We start from the raw sequence: 25,192 nt of genomic DNA, 5'->3' as shown, positions 1-25,192 counted from the left end.
GGTTATATTGCAATAAATATTACCATTTTGCTCGATAATAATAAATACAACAATATATACAATGTATATATATTTTGTATGGACAGTTGCTTTACATTAGCAGCAGGGCTCTAGACCATTTTATTCCAGTGCCAAGTAAGACAACTGAGATAGAAGCCTATGATTCAGAAAGTAAGCTATTTCATCTAACAACCTGTCAAAATAGGATTAAAAATGATCAGATTTCTACAACTACCATCGGCCAAAAAATATTCCCCCCAAAAAAGAAACATCCTGCTCCATCCCTGACTAAATACATTGCTCAGTTGTCAGAATTATAAAATCACAAATGGAAAAACATTTAGAGGTTGTTACCTGTTTTCTAACAGCTATTACTAACTTAAGGGGCCAAGACAAATGTGGCGAATGGCGTTGATAACAAGGTGCTAATGCGTCTCTTTCCTCACTGAATGAATGTCGTCAACTGATGAATGGCCGATAGAAACCAGATAGATGTGACTTCACAATCTGAATGATGAGGGTGAAGAGGATGATTCAATTTAGAACAATAGTGTAATGATGATGAAGAATTGTGGGAGGTCTAATGATTTTATTATGAAAGGATGGAAACGGAATATAATTTACTTCAGTGTCTGATTTGACTCTCTGAACATACAACGTGTGCATTTGTCACGGCTACTCCCACTTCCTCTCTGCAGCTCTCGACATCGACCGTCTCCTAACCACGACCCTGGCAACAATCATTATCGTTACAAACACCTGGTCCCCATCATTACACACACCTGGTCTCCATCATTACACACACCTGGTCCCCATCATTACACAGACCTGGTCTCCATCATTACACACACCTGGTCCCCATCATTACACAGACCTGGTCTCCATCATTACACACACCTGGTCCCCATCATTACACACACCTGGTCCCCATCATTACACACACCTGGTCCCCATCATTACACACACCTGGTCCCCATCATTACACACACCTGGTCCCCATCATTACACACACCTGGTCCCCATCATTACACACACCTGGTCCCCATCATTACACAGACCTGGTCTCCATCATTACACACACCTGGTTCCCATCATTACACACACCTGGTCCCCATCATTACACACACCTGGTCCCCATCATTACACACACCTGGTCCCCATCATTACACACACCTGGTCCCCATCATTACACACACCTGGTCCCCATCATTACACACACCTGGTCCCCATCATTACACACACCTGGTCCCCATCATTACACACACCTGGTCCCCATCATTACACACACCTGGTCATTATCATTACACACACCTGGTCATCATCATTACACACACCTGGTCCCCATCATTACACACACCTGATCTCCATCATTACACACACCTGGTCTCCATTATATAGGGAGGAGGTCAGACACCTGGCCGTGTGGTGCCAGGACAACAACCTCTCACTCAACGTAATCAAGACTAAGGAGATGATTGTGAATTACAGGGAAAAGAGGACCGAGCATGCCCCCATTCTCGTTGATGGGGCTGCAGTGGAACTAGTTGAGAGCTTCAAGTTCCTTGGTGTCCACATCACCAACAAATTAACATGGTCCAAGCACACCAAGACAGTCATGAAGAGGGCACGACATAACCTATTCCGCCTCAGGAGACTGAAAAGATTTGCCATGGGTCCTCAAATCCTCAAAAGGTTCTACAGCTGCAACATCGAGAGCATGGTTGCATCACTGCCTGGTAATGACAACTGCTGGTCTCTGACCGCACGGCACTACAGAGGGTAATACGAACGGCCCGGTACATCGCTGGGGCCAAGCTTCCTGCCATCCAGGACCTATATACAGTGCCTTGCAAAAGTATTCGGCCCCCTTGAACTTTGCGACCTTTTGCCACATTTCAGGCTTCAAACATAAAGATATAAAACTGTATTTTTTGTGAAGAATCAACAACAAGTGGGACACAATCATGAAGTGGAACGACATTTATTGGATATTTCAAACTTTTTTAACAAATCAAAAACTGAAAAATTGGGCGTGCAAAATTATTCAGCCCCTTTACTTTCAGTGCAGCAAACTCTCTCCAGAAGTTCAGTGAGGATCTCTGAATGATCCAATGTTGACCTAAATGACTAATGATGATAAATACAATCCACCTGTGTGTAATCAAGTCTCCGTATAAATGCACCTGCACTGTGATAGTCTCAGAGGTCCGTTAAAAGCGCAGAGAGCATCATGAAGAACAAGGAACACACCAGGCAGGTCCGAGATACTGTTGTGAAGAAGTTTAAAGCCGGATTTGGATACAAAAAGATTTCCCAAGCTGTAAACATCCCAAGGAGCACTGTGCAAGCGATAATATTGAAATGGAAGGAGTATCAGACCACTGCAAATCTACCAAGACCTGGCCGTCCCTCTAAACTTTCAGCTCATACAAGGAGAAGACTGATCAGAGATGCAGCCAAGAGGCCCATGATCACTGGATGAACTGTAGAGATCTACAGCTGAGGTGGGAGACTCTGTCCATAGGACAACAATCAGTCGTATATTGCACAAATCTGGCCTTTATGGAAGAGTGGCAAGAAGAAAGCCATTTCTTAAAGATATCCATAAAACTTGTTGTTTAAAGTTTGCCACAAGCCACCTGGGAGACACACCAAACATGTGGAAGAAGGTGCTCTGGTCAGATGAAACCAAAATTGAACTTTTTGGCAACAATGCAAAACGTTATGTTTGGCGTAAAAGCAACACAGCTGAACACACCATCCCCACTGTCAAACATGGTGGTGGCAGCATCATGGTTTGGGCCTGCTTTTCTTCAGCAGGGACAGGGAAGATGGTTCAAATTGATGGGAAGATGGATGGAGCCAAATACAGGACCATTCTGGAAGAACCTGATGGAGTCTGCAAAAGACCTGAGACTGGGACGGAGATTTGTCTTCCAACAAGACAATGATCCAAAACATAAAGCAAAATCTAAAATGGAATGGTTCAAAAATAAACATATCCAGGTGTTAGAATGGCCAGACCTGAATCCAATCGAGAATCTGTGGAAAGAACTGAAAACTGCTGTTCACAAATGCTCTCCATCCAACCTCACTGAGCTCGAGCTGTTTTGCAAGGAGGAATGGGAAAAAATTTCAGTCTCTCGATGTGCAAAACTGATAGAGACATACCCCAAGCAACTTACAGCTGTAATCGCAGCAAAAGGTGGCGCTACAAAGTATTAACTTAAGGGGGCTGAATAATTTTGCACGCCCAATTTTTCAGTTTTTGATTTGTTAAAAAGTTTGAAATATCCAATAAATGTCGTTCCACTTCATGATTGTGTCCCACTTGTTGTTGATTCTTCACAAAAAAATACAGTTTTATATCTTTATGTTTGAAGCCTGAAATGTGGCAAAAGGTCGCAAAGTTCAAGGGGGCCGAATACTTTCGCAAGGCACTGTAATAGGCGGTGTCAGAGGAAGGCCCTAAAAATTGTCAGAGTCTCCAGCCACACTAGTCATAGACTGTTCTCTCTGCTATCGCACAGCAAGCGGACTCCTGATCACCTAATCAAATAGCTACCCTGACTATTTGCATTCCCCCCCCTTCTTTTACACTGCTGCTAGTCTCTGTTGTCATCATCTATGCGTCATCACTTTAATAACTCTACCTACATGTACATACTACCTCAACTAACCGGTGCCCCCGCACATTGACTCTGTATCGGTACCCCCTGTATATAATCTCGCTATTGTTATTTTACTGCTGCTCTTTAATGACTTGTTACGTCTTATTCTCATCCATATTTTTTTAAATTGCATTGTTGGCTCGTAATTAAGCACCTTTTGTATTTGGTAGAACATTTGAATTGAATGAATACACCCCTGATCACACGCAAACACAGTTCACTCTCATAGCAGCCACATACAAACACAATGATCACTTTGCTTGTTGTAATTCCTTCTCTGATCTACGCACTCCCCTCCTCTCTCACCGCTTGTGGACTACAGTGCAGAACACATCAGCTGTCTGTGACTAGGCGAAAACACCTTTCCAAGCCAAACCTTGCTCTCATAACCGCTAACCGCTACACACAGCCTACATCGTAGTCACCATATTATCTAACGTCATAGTCAACAGAGCTAAAATAACTAATGCGTTAGTAAACCCGCTACAATCATGCAGTACAGTGTACAGTCAGTAAGCAGTTTAGCAGTTACCCAGGAGGCAATAATTTATTAAAACCAAAACCTTACCTTGACTTGGAAGAGTTCCAGTGTTGGATAGCCATAGCCAACTAGCTAACATAGCATCCCTCTCTGTTGGATAGCCATAGCCAACTAGCTAACATAGCATCCTTCTCTGTTGGATAGCCGTAGTCAACTAGCTAACATAGCATCCCTCTCTGATGGATAGCCATAGCCAGCTAGCTAACATCCCTCTCTGTTGGATAGCCATAGCCAACTAGCATCCCTCTGAGGTGGGGGAAGCCAAGGGGGAGACGGAGGATGAGGTGGGGGAAGACGGATGATGAGTTTGGGGAAGCCAGGGGGAGACGGAGTTTAAAGCACCCCAACTCATCCTCCCTGCTGTATGATATGGTCTCTTCTTCTCTGTTTGAACGCAGTCTTCTTCTCTTCTGACGTGGAAATTTCCTGTATTTACCAAATCATGAGAGCAAACCACACACAAGTCAGAGTTATCATAAAGTCCATCTTTAATTATATGAGCTCCATCACAACCCTGTGACTCTCAGGTCAATTCAGTGTTTATAAATGAATTCTCTGAGAGACCTTACACATTGCAACTGAGATCCTTCATAGCAAAGACACACATAGCCAGACAGCATTGGCCATAAATTATTGTTCAGCTTTGTCTCCTAAACTATGTTATTTTACTCGCTCTCAGGACCATAAAACCAATCCTCATATCAACAGGCATATATAAAATGCACCCCTCCTTGACAAGATCACAGAGACACAGTGACTGGCACACAGACATTGTGGAGCCAAGAGATAATTGATTTAAAAGATATGTTTACATATGAAGACAAGCTTGACCCCTCCCCTCTCTGCGGCCCAAGTAACTGACCCCATGTCAGAGAACAGATAACTGCAACCGTAGCCAACAGTATTATCCAAAAATAGACATTCTCATGAGAAGTAACTCACAAGCATATAATGAATATAAAACATCTTATCTATGTTACCAACTAATTCTGATTATTCCCCAACACTTACTCCTCTTCCCCTTTTTCTTCTTCTTCTTCTTCTTCTAATTTGTTCATCAATAGACAGACTAAACAACTTGTTTGTCGTTTTGGTTTGTCCAGTCATAATGCTCTCTCTATCTCCTCTCCTTTGCACAGAAGAGTACAAAGACAGCGATGGAGCTGGGCAGGACATTTGGGACGTTATTCTCAGACATCTCGTTCAGACAGAAGCTCCTAGAGACCAAGACCCAGGAGGAGTTTAAAGAAGCCCTGGTGTTCCAACGACACCAGCTCACAGCAGCCAATCAGCAACCTGCTGCCGTGGAGGAGGAGGAAGAAGAGGAGGAGGAGACTGACCCACACTCCCACAAACCACTCAAGGTGAGGCTCCCAACACTCAACACACGTGTCCCAGCTGGGCACATGAAGTGACATGAGACAACCCCTACCCCAAAGCAAAGCTGTCATCAAGGCAAAGGGGGGCTACTTTGAAGAATCTAAATCATGTTTAACACTTTTTTGGTTACTACATGATTCCATATGTGTTATTTCATAGTTATGACGTCTTCACTATTATTCTACAATGTAGAAAATAGTCAAACTAAAGAAAAACCCTGGAATGAGTAGGTGTCCAAACTTTTGACTGGTACTGTAAGTATTCAGACCCTTTACTCAGTATTTTGATGAAGCACATGTGGCAGTGATTACAGCATCAAGTCTTCTTGGGTATGACGCTACAAGCATGAGCCCCCCCTCCATCACCCATCCACAAGAGGAGCATTCCTCATCATGAGCCCACCCCCACCACCCATCCACAAGAGGAGCATTCCTCAGCATGAGCCCACCCCCACCACCCATCCACAAGAGGAGCATTCCTCATCATGAGCCCACCCCCACCACCCATCCACAAGAGGAGCATTCCTCAGCATGAGCCCACGCCCACCCACAAGAGGAGCATTCCTCATCATGAGCCCACCCCCACCACCCATCCACAAGAGGAGCATTCCTCATCATGAGCCCACCCCCACCACCCATTCACAAGAGGAGCATTCCTCAGCATGAGCCCACCCCCACCACCCATCCACAAGAGGAGCATTCCTCATCATGAGCACACCCCCACCACCCATCCACAAGAGGAGCATTCCTCAGCATGAGCCCACCCCCACCACCCATCCACAAGAGGATCATTCCTCAGCATGAGCCCACCCCCACCACCCATCCACAAGAGGTAATTTGTACATGTAGGTGGGGGTGAAGTGACTATGCATAGATAATAAACAGCGAGTAGCAGCACTGTACTAAAGGGAGCGGGGGGAGGTTTCAATGTAAATTGTCCGGGGCCGATTTTATTCATTGTTCAGCAGTCTTATGGCTTGGGGGTAGAAGCTGTTAAGGAGCCTATTGCTTGAGAAAACAGTCTTGGGTGACTGGAGTCTCTGACAATTGTATGGGCTTTCCTCTGACACCGCCTATTATATAGGTCCTGGATGGCAGGAAGCTTGGCCCTTGTGATGTACTGGACCGTATGCACTACCCTCTGCAGCTTCCCAAGGGTCAGATGCTGTGCAGTTGTCATTACCAGGCAGTGATGCAACCCTGCTCTCGATGGTGCAGCTGTAGAACCCTTTGAGGATCTGGGGAGCTATGCCAAATCTTCTCAGTCTCCTGAGGGGGAAAAGGTTTTGTCGTGCCCTCTTCACGACTGTCTTGGTATGTTTGGACCATGATAGTTTGTTGGTGATGTGGACACCAAGGAACTTGAAGCTCTCAATCTGCTCCACACAGCCCCATCAATGTTAATGGGGGACTGTTCGGCCTGCCTTTTCCTGTAGTCCACGATCAGCTCCTTTGTCTTGCTCACATTGAGGGAGTGGTTTTTGTCCTGGCACCACACTGCCAGTTCTCTGACCTCCTTCCTATAGGCTGTCTCATCGTTGTCGGTGATCAGGCCTACCACTGTTGTGTCGTCAGCAAACTTAATGATGGTGTTGGAGTCGTGTTTGGCCATGCAGTCGTGTGTGAATGTTGACCTGTTTAAAGGTTTTGTTCATATCGGCTACCCGAGAGCGTGATCACACGGTCATCCAGAACAGCTGGTGCTCTCGTGCATGCATCAGTGTTGCTTGCCTCAAAGCGAGCATAAAAGGCATTTAGCTCGCCTGGTAGGCTCGTGTCACTGGGCAGCTCACGTCTGGGCTTCCATTTGTAGTCCGTAATAGTCTGACGAACGTCAGAGCCGGTGAAGTAGGATTCAATCTTAATCCAGTATTGACGCTTTGCTTGTTTGATGGTTCGTCTGAGGGCATAGCGGAATTTCTTCTAAGTGTCCGGATTAGTCTCCCGCTCCTTGAAAGCGGCAGCTCTAGCCTTTAGCTCGATGCGGATGTTGCCTGTAATCCATGGCTTCTGGTTGGGATATGTACGTACAGTCACTGTGAGGACGACGTCGTCAATGCACTTATTGATGAAGCCGATGACTGAGGTGGTGTACTCCCCGATGCCATTGGATGAATCCAGGAACATATTCCAGTCTGTGCTAGAAAAACAGTCCTGTAGTGTAGCATCTGCATCATCTGACCACTTCCGTATTGAGGGAGTCACTGGTACTTCCTGCTATAGTTTTTGATTGTAAGCAGGAATCAGGAGGATATAATTATGGTTGCACATGCTGGTAAACATTTGGTATAACTGATGTAAGTTTGCCTGCAAGTCCCCGGCCACTAGGAGCGCCACTTCTGGATGAGCATTTTCTTCTTTGCTTATGGCCTTATAGAGTTGGTTGAGTGCGGTCTTAGTGCCAGTTTCATTCTGTGGTGGTAAATAGACGGTTACGAATAATATAGATGAGAACTCTCTTGGTGAATAGTGTGGTCTACAGCTTATCATAAGGTACGCTACCTCAGGTGAGCAATACCTCGACACTTCTTTACTATTAGACATCGCGCACCAGCTGTTATTGACAAATAGACACACAACCCCACCCCTTCGTCTTAGAGTTATGCTAACCCATTTGCTATCCCTTTAACTTTGCTTGCTTTCTTGCTGGCTAACTAGAGGTTAACTGGCTAGTTAGCTACTGCCATCAGTTGTTGTTGTGTTATTATCATATTTTGCCTATTCCACCATTTGTAGAATGCATATTGAATGCACATTTGAATATAGTGCAGGAAAAGGGAATTCAGACACATTGTGGACACGGTAGATGTTTAAATGTAGGTGTAGACACAACACGAGTTCGGAATTCCATGATCAGAACACTGATCAGACTGCTAATGTTGCGTGAACTGTCAAGTCTAGGCAGGGCCAGAATACTAAAACTGCATGAACTGTCAAGTCTAGGCAGGGCCAGAATATTAAAACCCCATGAACTGTCAAGTCTAGACAGGGCCAGAATACTAAAACTGCATGAACTGTCAAGTCTAGACAGGGCCAGAATACTAAAACCCTGTGAACTGTCAAGTCTAGACACAGTCAGAATATTAAAACCCCATGAACTGTCAAGTCTAGACAGGGCCACAATACTAAAACTGCATGAACTGGGCCTGGGGACCCAAGTGGGTGCACATTTTTAGTTTTTGCCCCATCACTACACACCTGATTCCACTGATGAAATATTTGACAATGAGTGAATTAGTGGAATCAGGTGTGTAGTGCTAGGGGAAAAAACAGAAATGTGCATCCCTTTGGTTCCCCCGGACAAGGATTAACCCAATGAGTCCCACCGTAACACCTGTGTGTTTTGGATTCTAACTTTGAACATCATGTGAGAGCTGAGAGCGGGAGCTGAGCTAGAATGGTTTTTGCAAGACATGCGCGGATTCTGAAGGGGCCCGGGTCTGGGTCTATTCCCAGAGGTGCCCAGGTAAGGGTATTTTCCCAGAGGGGCCCGGGGCCAGGTCTATTCCCAGAGGGGCCTGGTCTTTTCCCAGAGGGGCCCGGGGCCTGGTCTTTTTACAATCAAATCTGTAGAGTCCAAATGATTTGAGCTACAAACTAAAGAAAGCCACACAAAAGTCATTAGAAGGTAAGGGGATTTTCTACATCAGGTGTGCCCAACCTTCTTTGATCTACTTTTTCATTTATCAGCCTGACGAGATCTACCAGTTAAATCTAAACCAACCAACAAACTGTATGAAATGCAACACACCACTGAGTATGGACCTGTTGCTATGACACCTATTTGACACCCAAATATAATGTGGACCAATAACATGTTTTCCAATAAGTGCAACTAATTTCATTTCCTACCTTAGTGTGACTTTTGGCATTGGGTGGAGGCAAGTCGTTTTTTTAGTCAGGGCTGTAGCAGCTTGTAGCAAGTCTCATGGTCATCAGTCAAAGTAGATCGGTACTTGGACTTCATTATCTTCATGTGAGAAAATGCAGACTCACAGAGGTAGGTTGATCCAAAAAGGGTTGATAAATTGAGAGCACATCTTCTTATGTTGGGATATGTAATGTCCGGGGTGTAGTGGAGGAAGGAGTCAGACGCAGGAGACAGAGAGTTCTGAGTAGGCACGTCTTTAATACACCGACCAGGTGAAAAAGCAGACGCCACTCAACACAAATACCCCAAACTACAGGGGAACAAAACTGTATCCAAAAAACAGCTCACGTACACGAAACAGCCGTGCACGACAAGTACACATAGAACAATCCCGTACAAAGAGCAGGCGGGCCGGCTGGCTAATAAAGCCCAACTAATAACCAAATTAACAACCGGTGTAACCAATAAACAGACAAGGAAGTGGGGGAAAAAAATCAGTGGCAGCTAGTAGGCCGGTGACAACGAACGCCGAGCGCCACCCGAACGGGAAGAGGTATCCTGACAGGATACTTCTCCTCTAGCAGTAGCTCCCAGAACTCTTCCCTCATCTCAGTGGTTGCCCTGGATTTCAGCTGAAAATCCACTTTAATGCCACTTTAATCATGTTTACATATCTTACATTATTCACCTCATATGTATATACTGTATTTTATACCATCTATTGCATCTTGCCTATGCCGCTCGGCAATCGCTCATCCATATACTTATATGTACATATTCGCATTCATCCCTTTAGATGTGTGTGTATTAGGTAGTTGTTGTGGAATTGTTAGATTACTTGTTACATATTACTGCACTGTCAAAACTAGAAGCACAAGCATTTCGCTACACTCACATTAACATCTGCTAACCATGTGACCAATACAATTTGATTTAGTGCAGTCTTAGGTACCCTGGTGAGGCTCCATAGTGCAGGCATAGGTACCCTGGTGAGGCCCCATAGTGCAGGCATAGGTAACCTAGTGAGGCCCCATAGTGCAGGCATAGGTACCCATGTGAGGCCCCATAGTGCAGGCATAGGTACCCTGGTGAGGCCCCATAGTGCAGGCATAGGTAACCTGGTGAGGCCCCATAGTGCAGTCATAGGTACCCTGGTGAGGCCCCATAGTGCAGTCATAGGTACCCTGGTGAGGCCCCATAGTGCAGGCATAGGTGACCTGGTGAGGCCCCATAGTGCAGGCATTGGTACCCTGGTGAGGCCCCATAGTGCAGGCATTGGTACCCTGGTGAGGCCCCATAGTACAGGCATAGGTACCCTGGTGAGGCCCCATAGTGCAGGCATAGGTACCCTGGTGAGGCCCCATAGTGCAGGCATTGGTACCCTGGTGAGGCCCCATAGTGCAGGCATAGGTACCCTGGTGAGGCCCCATAGTGCAGTCATAGGTACCCTGGTGAGGTATGATATGTACTACATGCACAGAGAACAGCTCAGTCAGTCGGTTCAGACATCCTCTAAACAAACATACACTGTGGGTCTGGCTTTATAAACTGAACAAAAAATAGAAACGCAACGTTCGACAATTTTATAGATTTAACTGAGTTACATTTCATGTAAGTAAATCAGTCATTTAAATGCATTCGTTAGGCACTAATTTATGGATTTCACATGACGGGGAATATAGATATGCATGGATCAGAAAACCAGTCAGTATCTGGTGTGACCGCTGTTTGTCTCATGCAGCGTGACACATCTCCTTCACATAGAGTTGATCAGGCTGTTGATTGTGGCCTGTGGAATAGTGTCCCACTCCTCTTCAATAGCTGTGGGAAGTTGCTGGATATTGGCTTGAACTAGAACACACTGTCATACACGTTGATCCAGAGCATCCCAAACATGCTCAATGGGTGACATGTCTGGTGAGGATGCAGGTCACGGAAGAACATTTTCTGCTTCCAGGAATTGTGTACAGATTCTTGCAAAGGGAGCTGTGCATTATCATTCTGAAACATGAGGTGATGGCGGATGATGACTGGCACGACAATGGGCCTGAAGATCTCGTTACAGTATCTCTGGGCATTCAAATTGCCATCGTTGTCCGTAGTTTATGCCTTCCCATACCATAACCCCACCACCACCATGGAGCACTCAGTTCACAACGTTGACATCAGCAAACCACTCACCCACACAACACCATACACGCTGTCTGCCATCTTCCTGGTACAGTTGAACCCGGGATTCATCCGTGAAGAGCACACTTCTCCAGCGTGTCAGTGGCCATCGAAGTGAGCATTTGCCCAATGAAGTCGGTTACGATGCCGAACTGCAGTCAGGTCAAGACCTTGATGAGGACGACGAGCACGCAGATGAACTTCCCTGAGACGGTTTGTGCAGAAATTCTTTGGTTGTGCAACCCCAGTTACATCAGCTGTCCTGGTGGCTGGTCTCAGACGATCCCGCAGGTGAAGGAGCCGGATGTGGAGGTCCCGGGCTGGCGTGGTTACATGTGGTCTGCGGTTGTGAGACTGATTGAACATACTGCCAAATTCTCTAAAACGACATTGGATGTGGCTTATGGTAGAGACATTAACATTAAATTCTCTGGCAATAGCGCTGGTGGACATTCCTACAGTTAGCATGCCAATTGCACTCTCCCTCAAAACTTGTGACATCTGTGGCATTCTGTTGTGTGACAAAACTGCACATTTTAGAGTGCCCTTTTATTGTCCCCAGCACAAGGTGCACCTGTGTAATGATCATGCTGTTTTATCAGCTTCTTGATATGCCCCACCGGTCAGGTGGATGGATTATCTTGGGAAAGGAGAAATGCAACTAACAGACAATATGAAGGCTGCATCCCAAACAACACCCCAGACCAGACTCCTAAAGTAGTGCACTATATATGGATAAGAGACTGCCATTTGGGACATAACAGGGTTGGGGAGTAACGGATTGCATTTTGATTGACCTACCCAACCCTGGACATAACAATAGTCTTAATGCAGGAATTGTCACGGATCCTTCCGGAACTGTCATTATCACACCTGGTTCCCATTCCCACTGATTGTGTATTGTATCAGTGTACCCATTGTTCACCATTGTCCTGTCGATTATTGGTCCAATGTCCGTTGGTGGTGTGACCACCTGTGCTGTGTTGTTTTGGCTTTCGTGCCGCTTGTATTGTGCAGATGATTACGGGTCTCGCCCCATGTATTTATTTGAGGTATTACTCTCTCTTTTGTTTGGGTTTCAACCCTGTGTTTTGTTACGTGTTGGTTTGGTCTTCGTCCTCGTGCCTTTACACGCCACGCCGTAATTTGGGAAATAAAACCCCCCATTACGCATTCCTGCGCCTGTCTCCTGATCCCTCATACCAGCATGACAGGAATAAGGGGCTGGAGTGATTTTCCCACTAAGTTCTCTTACCTCTATCCAACTTTTATATAAAATATAGATATACAAGTCTTCACCTGTAAACATAGGTTAATGACCAGTAAATTAGAGGTTTATTTAGAAATTGTTTGATGGTGCTTTTGACTTTTATTTGTAAACCCTACTGTGTTTCTCCAGTGGAAAGACTTCTTCAGGCCCGGGCGGGGGATTTATGAAGACCTGTGTCGCAGACTGCCACTGTACTCTTCAGACTTTACAGATGGTAGGCTGGGTCAACAGCTCAGTGGTGCTGGCTTCTCATACCCTTCTCTGTTTCCCACTACTAGCATTTTTCTCACTTATTCAATTAGTAAATTATATATATATAATTTACTATGTATAAACTCTATTCTAGATAGAGCATCAGTATGTTATTGTGTGTAAACTCCATTCTAGATAGAACATCAGTATGTTATAGTGTATAAACTCCATTCTAGATAGAACATCAGCATGTTACTGTGTTTTAGTAATCAGGGTAATTGAAGTAAGTAAGTTTATTGAGTATTTGAGTTGACACCTAACCTCCTCCTACCTCTCTTCTCCTCCTTCCCTTCTTCTCCTCCTTCCCCTCCTCCTCCCTCTCTTCTTCTCCTCCCTCTCACCTCCTCCCTCTCACCTCCTCCCTATATTGTCCTCCCTCTCTCCTGCTCCTCCCTCTCTCCTCCCTTTCCTCCTCTCCTCTCCTCTCTGCCTCCTCCCTCTCCCCAGGTGTAGTAGGCAGTAATAAGACTGTACTGAAGTACATGACAACAGCTATCTTCCTGTACATTGCTATCCTCCTCCCTGCAATCGCTTTCGGCTCACTCAACGATGAGAGAACGCGGGGCGAGATTGGTATACACACACACAGACACACGCACACATGCACGCAAACACACACACACACACCTGACTGTGTGTGTGTCTTTTCAGATGTCAGGAAGACCATTATCGGCCAAAGTATAGGAGGGCTCATCTATTCTCTTTTCGCTGGGTCACCGTTGGTCATCCCTCTGACCACAGCTCCTCTGGCCATCTTTATCAGTGGTAGGTCACTCTTTTCTTCTTCATCAGTGGTAGGTCACTCTTCTTCTTCATCAGTGGTAGGTCTCTCTTCTTCATCAGTAGTAGGTCTCTCTCTTCTTCTTCATCAGTGGTAGGTCTCTCTCTTTTTCTTCATCAGTGGTAGGTCTCTCTCTTCTTCTTCATCAGTGGTAGGTCTCTCTCTTCTTCTTCATCAGTAGTAGGTCACTCTCTTCTTCTTCATCAGTGGTAGGTCTCTCTCTTCATCTTCATCAGTAGTAGGTCTCTATCTTCATCCTCATCAGTGGTAGGTCTCTCTCTTCTTCTTCATCAGTGGTAGGTCACTCTCTTCTTCTTCATCAGTGGTAGGTCTCTCTCTTCATCTTCATCAGTAGTAGGTCTTTCTCTTCTTCTTCATCAGTAGTAGGTCTCTCTCTTCTTCTTCATCAGTGGTAGGTCTCTCTTCTTCATCTTCATCAGTAGTAGGTCTTTCTCTTCTTCTTCATCAGTAGTAGGTCTCTCTCTTCTTCTTCATCAGTAGTAGGTCTTTCTCTTCTTCTTCATCAGTAGTAGGTACAGTGCCTTGCGAAAGTATTCGGCCCCCTTGAACTTTGCGACCTTTTGCCACATTTCAGGCTTCAAACATAAAGATATAAAACTGTATTTTTTTGTGAAGAATCAACAACAAGTGGGACACAATCATGAAGTGGAACGACATTTATTGGATATTTCAAACTTTTTTAACAAATCAAAAACTGAAAAATTGGGCGTGCAAAATTATTCAGCCCCTTTACTTTCAGTGCAGCAAACTCTCTCCAGAAGTTCAGTGAGGATCTCTGAATGATCCAATGTTGACCTAAATTACTAATGATGATAAATACAATCCACCTGTGTGTAATCAAGTCTCCGTATAAATGCATCTGCACTGTGATAGTCTCAGAGGTCCGTCAAAAGCGCAGAGAGCATCATGAAGAACAAGGAACACACCAGGCAGGTCCGAGATACTGTTGTGAAGAAGTTTAAAGCCGGATTTGGATACAAAAAGATTTCCCAAGCTTTAAACATCCCAAGGAGCACTGTGCAAGCGATAATATTGAAATGGAAGGAGTATCAGACCACTGCAAATCTACCAAGACCTGGCCGTCCCTCTAAACTTTCAGCTCATACAAGGAGAAGACTGATCAGAGATGCAGCCAAGAGGCCCATGATCACTCTGGATGAACTGCAGAGATCTACAGCTGAGGTGGGAGACTCTGTCCATAGGACAACAATCAGTCGTATATTGCACAAATCTGGTCTTTATGGAAGAGTGGCAAGAAGAAAGCCATTTCTTAAAGATATCCATAAAATGTGTTGTTTAAAGTTTGCCACAAGCCACCTGGGAGACACACCAAACATGTGGAAGAAGGTGCTCTGGTCAGATGAAACCAAAATTGAACTTTTTGGCAACAATGCAAAACGTTATGTTTGGCGTAAAAGCAACACAGCTGAACACACCATCCCCACTGTCAAACATGGTGGTGGCAGCATCATGGTTTGGGCCTGCTTTTCTTCAGCAGGGACAGGGAAGATGGTTAAAATTGATGGGAAGATGGATAGAGCCAAATACAGGACCATCCTGGAAGAAAACCTGATGGAGTCTGCAAAAGACCTGAGACTGGGACGGAGATTTGTCTTCCAACAAGACAATGATCCAAAACATAAAGCAAAATCTACAATGGAATGGTTCAAAAATAAACATATCCAGGTGTTAGAATGACCAAGTCAAAGTCCAGACCTGAATCCAATCGAGAATCTTTGGAAAGAACTGAAAACTGCTGTTCACAAATGCTCTCCATCCAACCTCACTGAGCTCGAGCTGTTTTGCAAGGAGGAATGGGAAAGAATTCAGTCTCTCGATGTGCAAAACTGATAGAGACATACCCCAAGCGACTTACAGCTGTAATCGCAGCAAAAGTTGGCGCTACAAAGTATTAACTTAAGGGGGCTGAATAATTTTGCACGCCCAATTTTTCAGTTTTTGATTTGTTAAAAAAGTTAGAAATATCCAATAAATGTCGTTCCACTTCATGATTGTGTCCCACTTGTTGTTTCTTCACAAAAAAATACAGTTTTATATCTTTATGTTTGAAGCCTGAAATGTGGCAAAAGGTCGCAAAGTTCAAGGGGGCCGAATACTTTCGCAAGGCACTGTATCTCTCTTCTTCTTCATCAGTGGTAGGTGTCTCTTCTTCTTCATCAGTAGTAGGTATCTCTCATCTTCTTCATCAGTGGTAGGTCTCTCTTCTTCATCAGTAGTAGGTCTTTCTCTTCTTCTTCATCAGTGGTAGGTCTTTCTCTTCTTCTTCATCAGTAGGTATCTCTCTTCTTCATCAGTAGTAGGTATCTCTTCTTCATCAGTGGTAGGTCTCTCTTCTTCTTCATCAGTGGTAGGTCTCTCTTCTTCTTCATCAGTGGTAGGTCTCTCTTCTTCTTCATCAGTGGTAGGTCTCTCTTCTTCTTCATCAGTGGTAGGTCTCTCTTCTTCATCAGTAGTAGATCTCTCTCTTCTTTTTCATCAGTGGTAGGTCTCTCTTCTTCATCAGTAGTAGGTCTTTCTCTTCTTCTTCATCAGTAGTAGATCTCTCTCTTCTTCTTCATCAGTGGTAGGTCTCTCTTCTTCTTCATCAGTAGTAGGTCTTTCTCATCAGTTGTTTGTCTGAGGAAACCCATGTTTTTTTAAATGTTTTGATTTATTTCACCTTTATTTAACCAGGTAGGCAAGTTGAGAACAAGTTATCATTTACAATTGCGACCTGGCCATAATAAAGCAAAGCAGTTCGACACATACAACGACACAGAGTTACACATGGAGTAAAACAAACATACAGTCAATAATACAGTAGAAACAAGTCTATATACGATGTGAGCAAATGAGGTGAGATAAGGGAGGTAAAGGCAAAAAAAAGGCCATGGTGGCAAAGTAAATACAATATAGCAAGTAAAACACTGGAATGGTAGATTTGCAGTGGAAGAATGTGCAAAGTAGAAATAAAAATAACGGGGTGCAAAGGAGCAAAATAAATAAATAAATAAAATAAAATAAATACAGTAGGGAAAGAGGTAGTTGTTTGGGGTAAATTATAGGTGGGCTATGTACAGGTGCAGTAATCTGTGAGCTGCTCTGACAGCTGGTGCTTAAAGCTAGTGAGGGAGATAAGTGTTTCCAGTTTCAGAGATTTTTGTAGTTCGCTCCAGTCATTGGCAGCAGAGAACTGGAAGGAGAGGCGGCCAAAGGAAAAATTGGTTTTGGGGGTGACCAGAAAGATATACCTGCCGGAGCGCGTGCTACAGGTGGGTGATGCTATGGTGACCAGCGAGCTGAGATAAGGGGGGACTTTACCTAGCAGGGTCTTGTAGATGACATGGAGCCAGTGGGTTTGGCGACGAGTATGAAGCGAGGGCCAGCCAACGAGAGCGTACAGGTCGCAATGGTGGGTAGTAATGGGGCTTTGGTGACAAAACGGATGGCACCGTGATAGACTGCATCCAATTTGTTGAGTATGGAGATGTTTGATGTGGGTCTGGAAGGAGAGTTTACAGTCTAACCAGACATCTAGGTATTTGTAGTTGTCCACATAGTCTATGTCAGAACCATCCAGAGTAGTGATGTTGGACAGGCGGGCAGGTGCGGGCAGCGATCGGTTGAAGAGCATGCATTTAGTTTTACTTGCATTTAAGAGCAGTTGGAGGCCACAGAAGGAGAGTTGTATGGCATTGAAGCTCGTCTGGAGGTTAGTTAACACAGTGTCCAAAGTATACAGAATGGTGTCGTCTGTGTAGAGGTGGATCACCTAGTGGTAAAACATGGTGGTAAACAGTTGTTTGTCTGAGGAAGCCCATGGTGGTAAACCAGTTGTTTGTCTGAGGAAGCCCATGGTGGTAAACCAGTTGTTTGTTTGAGGAAGCCCATGGTGGTAAAACAGTTGTTTGTCTGAGGAAGTCCATGGTGGTAAAACAGTTGTTTGTCTGAGGAAGCCCATGGTGGTTTTGTTGCTGTATAATGTTGGTAACATTGGAGTTATATTTGCCTGGCACCATCAGACATGTCTGTAGCTGAGCCTGGGGCTTGGTCTAACGGCTAGTTGAATCCTACTGTAGTCTGTCCCACTGTCTTCACTTTCCTGTCTGTCTACCCAGACTGACAGGGCGCTGCAGTAGTCTCAAGGATATGGTGTTGGATATCCCCGACCGTGGAGCAACGTAAGCAGGAGCACTGATGCATTGCCGGAAACAAACTGTCTATCAAGGTTAATTAAGGAAGTTGGCCAGCACCTGCTTGAACAAGCAACTTTCACCCTTAAACTTCTCATTGGGTGTTGCACTACAGCTGCCCTTTCCTCTCTTCAACTAATGCGTGTACATCACAGGGTTTGGACATATTTCTGTCTTGTGTTGACTAATAAAGTCTTCTTCTATCTCCCTGATCATTAACAAATATAATTCTCTGTGTGTCTACAGTGATCCGTGGTCTCTGTGACGACTATGATCTGGACTTTCCAGCGTTCTACGCCTGCATCGGTCTCTGGAACTCCCTCTTCCTCATCCTGGGAGGCATCTTCAACGTCTCCCTGCTCATGAAGCTGTTCAAAAGGTATTCTGTATGTATTGAATATTATACTGTGTTCCAGTGCTTATATCAATGGAGGGCTATGAGTTCTATAGTTCTAATGAATGACATGGAAGGTGTGTTCCACGACGTGCTAGCAGAGTGGAACACACACCCTTCCACAGAGTTGCATTATTTTCCAGGGACCGCATAGAGGCCCGAGTTGATTATCCATTTCACACCATGTCTATAATTTACCACGTATAAAGCTAGAAATGCTACAGCATCCACTGAAGTAGCTTTAAAGATTAGTAGAAATCTACAGTAGTTTCTGTGGTAACCAAACAAACAGACTTGCTAGTTTAGCTAATTAAACCATCAGTCCTGGCTTGGTATTATTACAATCAAAAATCGCAATGGCCCAAAAAAATTCAGTTCAACGTCTGCTTTCAAAAGCAACTCAGACATAGAACATGTAAGAACTATAGCCATTGAATTCTACCGTGCTGATACACTGTGTGTTTATAGGGAAATATAAACAGTGGTTTAAGCCCTGAATGCTAATTGGCTGGCAGCCGTGGTATATCAGACCATATACCACGGGTATTACAAAACATATATTTTTACTGCTCTAATTACGTTGGTAACTGTCACGAGATTTTTCAATCCCAATGATAATAACTAACACTCAATAAGATTTGACCAATCCCAGAGGTTTGTAAGACCCTGGGTTTAATAATAACTAGGCAAAGACTCTAACTAGGCAAAGACGCTAATGCAAAAGGTTAGTACAGTTTATTCAGAGAACGTTCTGAAGTCCATTATACAAAGACATCCATTTTATATCCCACTCCCTACTTACGCACATACCTCCACACAAACGGTAGATAACCTACCCACATACCTCCACACAAACGGTAGATAACCTACCCACATACCTCCACACAAACGGTAGATAACCTACCCACATACCTCCACACAAACGGTAGATAACCTACCCACATACCTCCACACAAACGGTAGATAACCTACCCACATACCTCCACACAAACGGTAGATAACCTACCCACATACCTCCACACAAACGGTAGATAACCTACCCACATACCTCCACACAAACGGTAGATAACCTACCCACATACCTCCACACAGGAACAGTAGGTGGGATGTATCCTTCCCTATGGTTCTCACCACTGTTTATCACTACCAAGCTAGCAGTTCCCGCCTCCTGAGATTAGCGGAACCTTGACTGGACTCCCTGTCCTGTCGTAAGTTTCCCAGAGTTCTAACCAGGTCAGGTCATACACAGTTTAATTGTTCTCTGTATTTTCTTAGTCACACACACACACATTTCTCTCCCTCACTTGTCTCTACCGAACCTTATTGGACTTACGTTTATCGTTCTAATTAATTATACATGTTACAGAATCGAATGATTACTAATAGTTACGTTTGTCTAATTATTCATTATATCTGTTACATAATGTCATAATTACATTTAAGGGTGGAATTCTTTAGTCATTACCTTTAAGCATATAAATTCTCTTATCAGTAACCAGTTTCTAATAGCAATAAGGCACCTCAAGGGGTTGTGGTATATGGCCAAGATACCACGGCTTAAGGCTGTATCCAGGCAGTCTGCGTTGCGTCGTGTGAAGAACAGACTTAGCAGTGGTAGATTGGTCATATACCACACCCCCTCTGGCCTTATTCCTTAAACAATGCACGCTCTAGAATGGCCGTCAATCCAATCAGAAACACGTATTCAACAATGCCATGGTATAACATGCAGTAACATCTACAATGTCATGAAGCTGTTTTAAAGGTCTGGTCACCTACATCATAGACACATGGACATGGGGTACAAGCCATCATTTCACTGATGTTGTCGTTGGGGAGGGGACTGTGGATGTGTCTCTGTTCGTCCGTACGTTAGTCACTCAGACAGCAATGGCCCGGTTTTGACAAAACTTGGTTGAATGATGCATCTTGCCATAGAGATCCAACATTTACAAAATGACAGCGATAGGCCCAAGTCGGGAGCTATAGTAATTAACTGGAATGTGTTAGTCAAATGTGATATCTCATTCGGCCCAAGGGAAGTGCTGCATCGTTGGTGGGGGACAACATGTTTACTGTTGCCTTGTCTATTGTTGTTTCTCTTGTTGTTCTTCTCGTCTCCCAGGTCAACAGAGGAGGTCATAGCTCTGTTCATCTCTATAGCCTTCGTAGTGGACGCTCTGAAAGGAACCATCAAAAGTAAGGAGGAGGACAACTCAATATAGGTCATACAGACCATACTGAACTAATACCATACAGACCATACAGAACATATACCATACAGACTATACAGAACATATACCATACAGAACAAATACCATACAGACCATACAGATGATTATATAAAATACACACCATACAGATCATACAGAACATATACCATACAGACAATTCAGATGATTATATACCATACAGACAATGCAGATGATTATATACCATACAGACCATTCAGATGAGTATATACCATACAGGCCATTCAGATGATTATATACCATACAGATCATACAGAACATATAACATACAGACAATTCAGATGATTATATACCATACAGGCCAGTCAGATGATTACATACCATACAGACCATTCAGATGATTATATACCATACAGATCATACAGAACAAATACCATACAGACAATGCAGATGATTATATACCATACAGGCCAGTCAGATGATTACATACCATACAGACCATTCAGATGATTATATACCATACAGACCATACAGATTATTATATACAATACAGACCAGACATATTACTATATACCATTCAGATGATTATATACCATACAGACCAGTCAGATGATTATATACCATGCAGACCATTCAGATGATTATATACCATACAGACCATACAGAATATATACCATGCACACCATTCAGATGATTATATACCATACAGACCATACAGAACATATACAATACAGACCATACAGATTATTATATACCATACAGAACATATACCATACAGACCATACAGAACATGGTCCATACAGAACATATACAATACAGACCATACAGATGATTATATACCTTACAGACCATTCAAATGATTATATACCATACAGAACATATACAATACAGACAATTCAGATTATTATATACCATACCGAACATATACCATACAGACCACACAGATGATTATATACCATACAGAACATTCAGATGATTATATACACCATACAGAATATATACCATACAGGACATATACCATACAGATCATACAGAACATATACCATACAGACCATACAGAACATATACCATACAGACCATTCAGATGATTATATACCATACAGACCATTCAGATGATTATATACCATACAGACCATTCAGATTATTATATACCATACAGACCATACAGAACAAATACCATACAGAACATATTCCATACAGAACATGGACCATACAGAACATATACCATACAGACCATACAGAACATGGACCATACAGAACATATACCATACATACCATACAGATGATTATATACCATACAGACCATTCAGATGATTATATACCATACATACCATACAGATGATTATATACCATACAGACCATTCAGATGATTATATACCATACAGACCATTCAGATGATTAAATACCATACAGACCATTCAGATGATTATATACCATACAGACCATTCAGATGATTATATACCATACAGACCATACAAAACATATACAATACAGACCATACAGAACATAGACCATACAGAACATATTCCATACAGAACATGGACCATACAGAACATATACCATACAGACCATACAGAACATGGACCATACAGAACATATACCATACATACCATACAGATGATTATATACCATACAGACCATTCAGATGATTATATACCATACAGACCATTCAGATGATTATATACCATACAAACCACACACGAGTACTAGAGACCATACAGAACATATTCCATACAGACCATTCAGATGATTATATACCATACAGAACATATACAATACAGACAATTCAGTTGATTATATACCATACAGAACATATACAATACAGACAATTCAGATGATTATATACCATACAGACCATTCAGAAGATTATATACCATACAGACCATACAGAACAAATACCATACAGACCATTCAGATGATTATATACCATACAGAACCTTCAGATTAGTATTTTCCATACAGACCATTCAGATGATTATATACCATACAGACCATTCAGATTATTATATACCATACAGACCATTCAGATTAATATATACCATACAGACCATACAGAACAAATACCATACAGACCATACAGATGATTACATACCATACAGACCATTCAGATGATTATATACCATACAGACCATTCAGATGATTATATACCATAAAGACCATTCAGATGATTATATACCATACAGACAATACAGAACATATACAATACAGACCATACAGAACATATTCCATAAAGACCATACAGAACATGGACCATACAGAACGTATACCATACAGACCATACAGAACATGGACCATACAGAACATATACCATACAGACCATACAGATGATTATATACCATACAGACCATTCAGATGATTATATACCATACAAAACACACACGAGTACTAGAGACCATACAGAACATATTCCATACAGACCATTCAGATGATTATATACCATACAGAACATATACAATACAGACAATTCAGATGATTATATACCATACATAATATATACCATACAGACCACACAGATGATTATATACCATACAGAACATTCAGATGATTATATACACCATACAGAATATATACCATAGAGGACATATACCATACAGATCATACAGAACATATACCATACAGACCATACAGAACATATACCATACAGAACATGGACCATACAGAACATATACCATACAGATCATACAGAACATATTCCATAAAGACCATACAGAACATGGACCATACAGAACGTATACCATACAGACCATACAGAACATGGACCATACAGAACATATACCATACAGACCATACAGATGATTATATACCATACAGACCATTCAGATGATTATATACCATACAGACCATTCAGATGATTACATACCATACAGACCATTCAGATGATTATATACACCATACAGAATATATACCATAGAGGACATATACCATACAGATCATACAGAACATATACCATACAGACCATACAGAACATATACCATACAGACCATTCAGATGATTATATACCATACAGACCATTCAGATGATTATATACCATACAGACCATACAGAACAAATACCATACAGACCAAACAGATGATTATATACCATACAGAACCTTCAGATGAGTATTTTCCGTACAGACCATTCAGATGATTATATACCATACAGACCATTCAGATGATTATATACCATACAGAACATTCAGATGATTATATACCATACAGACCATACAGATTACTATACACCATTTTCTTTCAGTAGGCTACCATGCCCAAGGTGTCATGGAGATGATCCAATTTGATATGTTGAAGTGATGATAATGAATTACTCCCTGTTGTGTCTCCACCCTTCAGTCTTCCATAAATACTACCACGCCCCGACGCTGACCAATGGAAGTGGGGAGGCATTGCTACGGCTACAGGAGCAGGGGGGTGTGACCCTACTGGGGGGTAATGGGACGGGGGCGGGGGGAGGAGGGATGGGGAGCTCTCACCCTCTGCCTGACTCCTTCATCCAGTGTACCAGGGAGAGACCAGTCCTGTGCCTGCTGCTGATGCTGGGAACCCTGTGGCTGGGCTACACCCTCTACCAGTTTAAACAGAGGTACAGCAGAACCCCCTCTACCAGTTTAAACAGAGGTACAGCAGAGCCCCCTCTACCAGTTTAAACAGAGGTACAGCAGAACCCCTCTACCAATTTAAACAGAGGTACAGCAGAACCCCCTCTACCGGTTTAAACAGAGGTACAGCAGAACCCCCTCTACCGGTTTAAACAGAGGTACAGTAGAACCCACTCTACCAGTTTAAACAGAGGTACAGTAGAACCCCCTCTACCAGTTTAAACAGAGGTACAGTAGAACCCCCTCTACCAGTTTAAACAGAGATACAGCAGAACCCCCTCTACCGGTTTAAACAGAGGTACAGCAGAACCCCCTCTACCGGTTTAAACAGAGGTACAGTAGAACCCACTCTACCAGTTTAAACAGAGGTACAGTAGAACCCCCTCTACCAGTTTAAACAGAGGTACAGTAGAACCCCCTCTACCAGTTTAAACAGAGATACAGTAGAACCCCCTCTACCAGTTTAAACATAGGTACAGTAGAACCCCCTCTACCAGTTTAAACAGAGGTACAGTAGAACCCCCTCTACCAGTTTAAACAGAGGTACAGTAGAACCCCCTCTACCAGTTTAAACAGAGGTACAGTAGAACCCCCTCTACCAGTTTAAACAGAGGTACAGTAGAACCCCCTCTACCAGTTTAAACAGAGATACAGTAGAACCCCCTCTACCAGTTTAAACATAGGTACAGTAGAACCCCCTCTACCAGTTTAAACAGAGGTACAGTAGAACCCCCTCTACCAGTTTAAACAGAGAGACAGTAGAACCCCCTCTACCAGTTTAAACAGAGGTACAGAAGAACCCCCTCTACCATTTTAAACAGAGATACAGTAGAACCCCCTCTACCAGTTTAAATGGAGGTACA

The 25,192-nt window shown here is 43.2% G+C and overlaps 1 protein-coding gene across 1 annotated transcript in view; it reads left to right on the top strand.

Annotated features, from left to right (window-relative positions):
* Positions 1-25,192, top strand: part of slc4a11 (solute carrier family 4 member 11) — a gene marked incomplete at its 5' end in the record, with an annotated part of 95,140 nt that overhangs the window by 36,446 nt on the left and 33,502 nt on the right. Inside the window, 7 exons of the mRNA XM_036955439.1 lie at positions 5,352-5,576; positions 13,031-13,115; positions 13,601-13,726; positions 13,805-13,918; positions 18,395-18,527; positions 20,668-20,741; positions 24,064-24,313. Coding sequence (XP_036811334.1) covers positions 5,352-5,576; positions 13,031-13,115; positions 13,601-13,726; positions 13,805-13,918; positions 18,395-18,527; positions 20,668-20,741; positions 24,064-24,313 — 1,007 coding nt within the window. The remainder of the gene's footprint in view (positions 1-5,351; positions 5,577-13,030; positions 13,116-13,600; positions 13,727-13,804; positions 13,919-18,394; positions 18,528-20,667; positions 20,742-24,063; positions 24,314-25,192) is intronic.

Source organism: Oncorhynchus mykiss, chromosome 19 (genome assembly GCF_013265735.2).
Source record: "Oncorhynchus mykiss isolate Arlee chromosome 19, USDA_OmykA_1.1, whole genome shotgun sequence".
Taxonomy (NCBI): Eukaryota; Metazoa; Chordata; class Actinopteri; order Salmoniformes; family Salmonidae; genus Oncorhynchus; species Oncorhynchus mykiss.
Note: the sequence above shows the minus strand (reverse complement) of the source record. Positions and strands in the feature narration are given on the sequence as shown.